The sequence below is a fragment of the Otolemur garnettii genome, unplaced genomic scaffold, assembly GCF_000181295.1.
Source record: "Otolemur garnettii isolate 467f Iridium unplaced genomic scaffold, OtoGar3 scaffold00025, whole genome shotgun sequence".
Lineage (NCBI taxonomy): Eukaryota > Metazoa > Chordata > Mammalia > Primates > Galagidae > Otolemur > Otolemur garnettii.
In genome coordinates, this window is record NW_003852420.1 from 21,330,030 (window position 1) to 21,331,128 (window position 1,099).

The 1,099-nt window shown below is 31.4% G+C and overlaps 1 protein-coding gene across 1 annotated transcript in view; it reads right to left on the reverse strand.

Moving 5' to 3' along the window:
• ZMYM4 (zinc finger MYM-type containing 4) overlaps positions 1-1,099 on the reverse strand; it is a 168,719-nt gene that overhangs the window by 32,929 nt on the left and 134,691 nt on the right. The window contains exon 17 of the mRNA XM_023512266.1: positions 403-521. Within this exon, the coding sequence (XP_023368034.1) occupies positions 403-521 (119 nt within the window). The remainder of the gene's footprint in view (positions 1-402; positions 522-1,099) is intronic.

Genomic DNA, 1,099 nt, shown 5'->3' on the forward strand with positions numbered 1-1,099 from the left:
AAAAAAAAAAAGAATTTAGAGCTCCAAAACATAAATAAATGTTAAAAAAAATCCATTTTTCTTTTTTAAAAAATGAGAATAATGTAAATCACAGTATTATTTTTTTCACCCTTGCTAAAATCCAGGATTCTAATACGCACCATTTCTGATCTTTTTCTAAGTGCTCTTATTGTATATGAAACCTGTTTTAAAAAGCTGTATCATAATCTTCTCTGAGAAAGCAGGGGACAGACAATAGTCTTATATAAAATCCACCAGTAAGTAACAATGTTCTTATGAAAACAATCAACCAGAATCATGAATATTTCACTAGCAAGGGAGAAGTTTCTTTACAGAGCTGTAAAACTTTAATGGGGGAAAAATACATGCTAAATTAGCCTTAATCACTAAATGAGTACTCACTGGAACTGGAATTCCAAATGGAACTGGAGCATACTGAGTATAAAGATGAAGGGGTATGGGCACAAACACTGGTACGGGAACTGGCACCACAATAATTTGGGGCTGACTTGGAGTGTCTTCTAATTAAAAACAAAATCACAAGAAAATAAAAAGGGTTAGAAACATTTTAATAAAATTCCAAACACAAAAAAAGTTTATGGAAATTTATGGTTTAAATTATGTATAAGTTCTTACAAAGGGGAAATAACTAATGTAGCAAAAAAGAGGCCTGAGTATATCTCTGTCAAAAAATTGGGTAATATAATAAAAATCAGTAATGTGAGGATTATATAAATGTAGGACATAAAAATTATTTTCAGGATATAATTTAGATGAATGATGAGAAAGAATTGAAACTGATCTTAGGAGAGGTATGGAAAACTGCTAAAATAAGTAAGTAGGACATGCTACAGAGAGAGGGACGATTTTCAGGAGGCTATAATGTCCATTTTAAAATCATCTGTAGCAGACGGTACGGAGCTACTACAGATTTGTTAGCACAGAAGTAAGGTGATGAAAACAGCATCAAAAAAGGTTAATTTGGCTATTTTAGCTAGGAATAAAAAACATATCAACTGTTAAAGAGCTACTACAGATTTGTTAGCACAGAGTAAGGTGATGAAAACAGCATCAAAAAAGGTTAATTTGGCTATTTTAG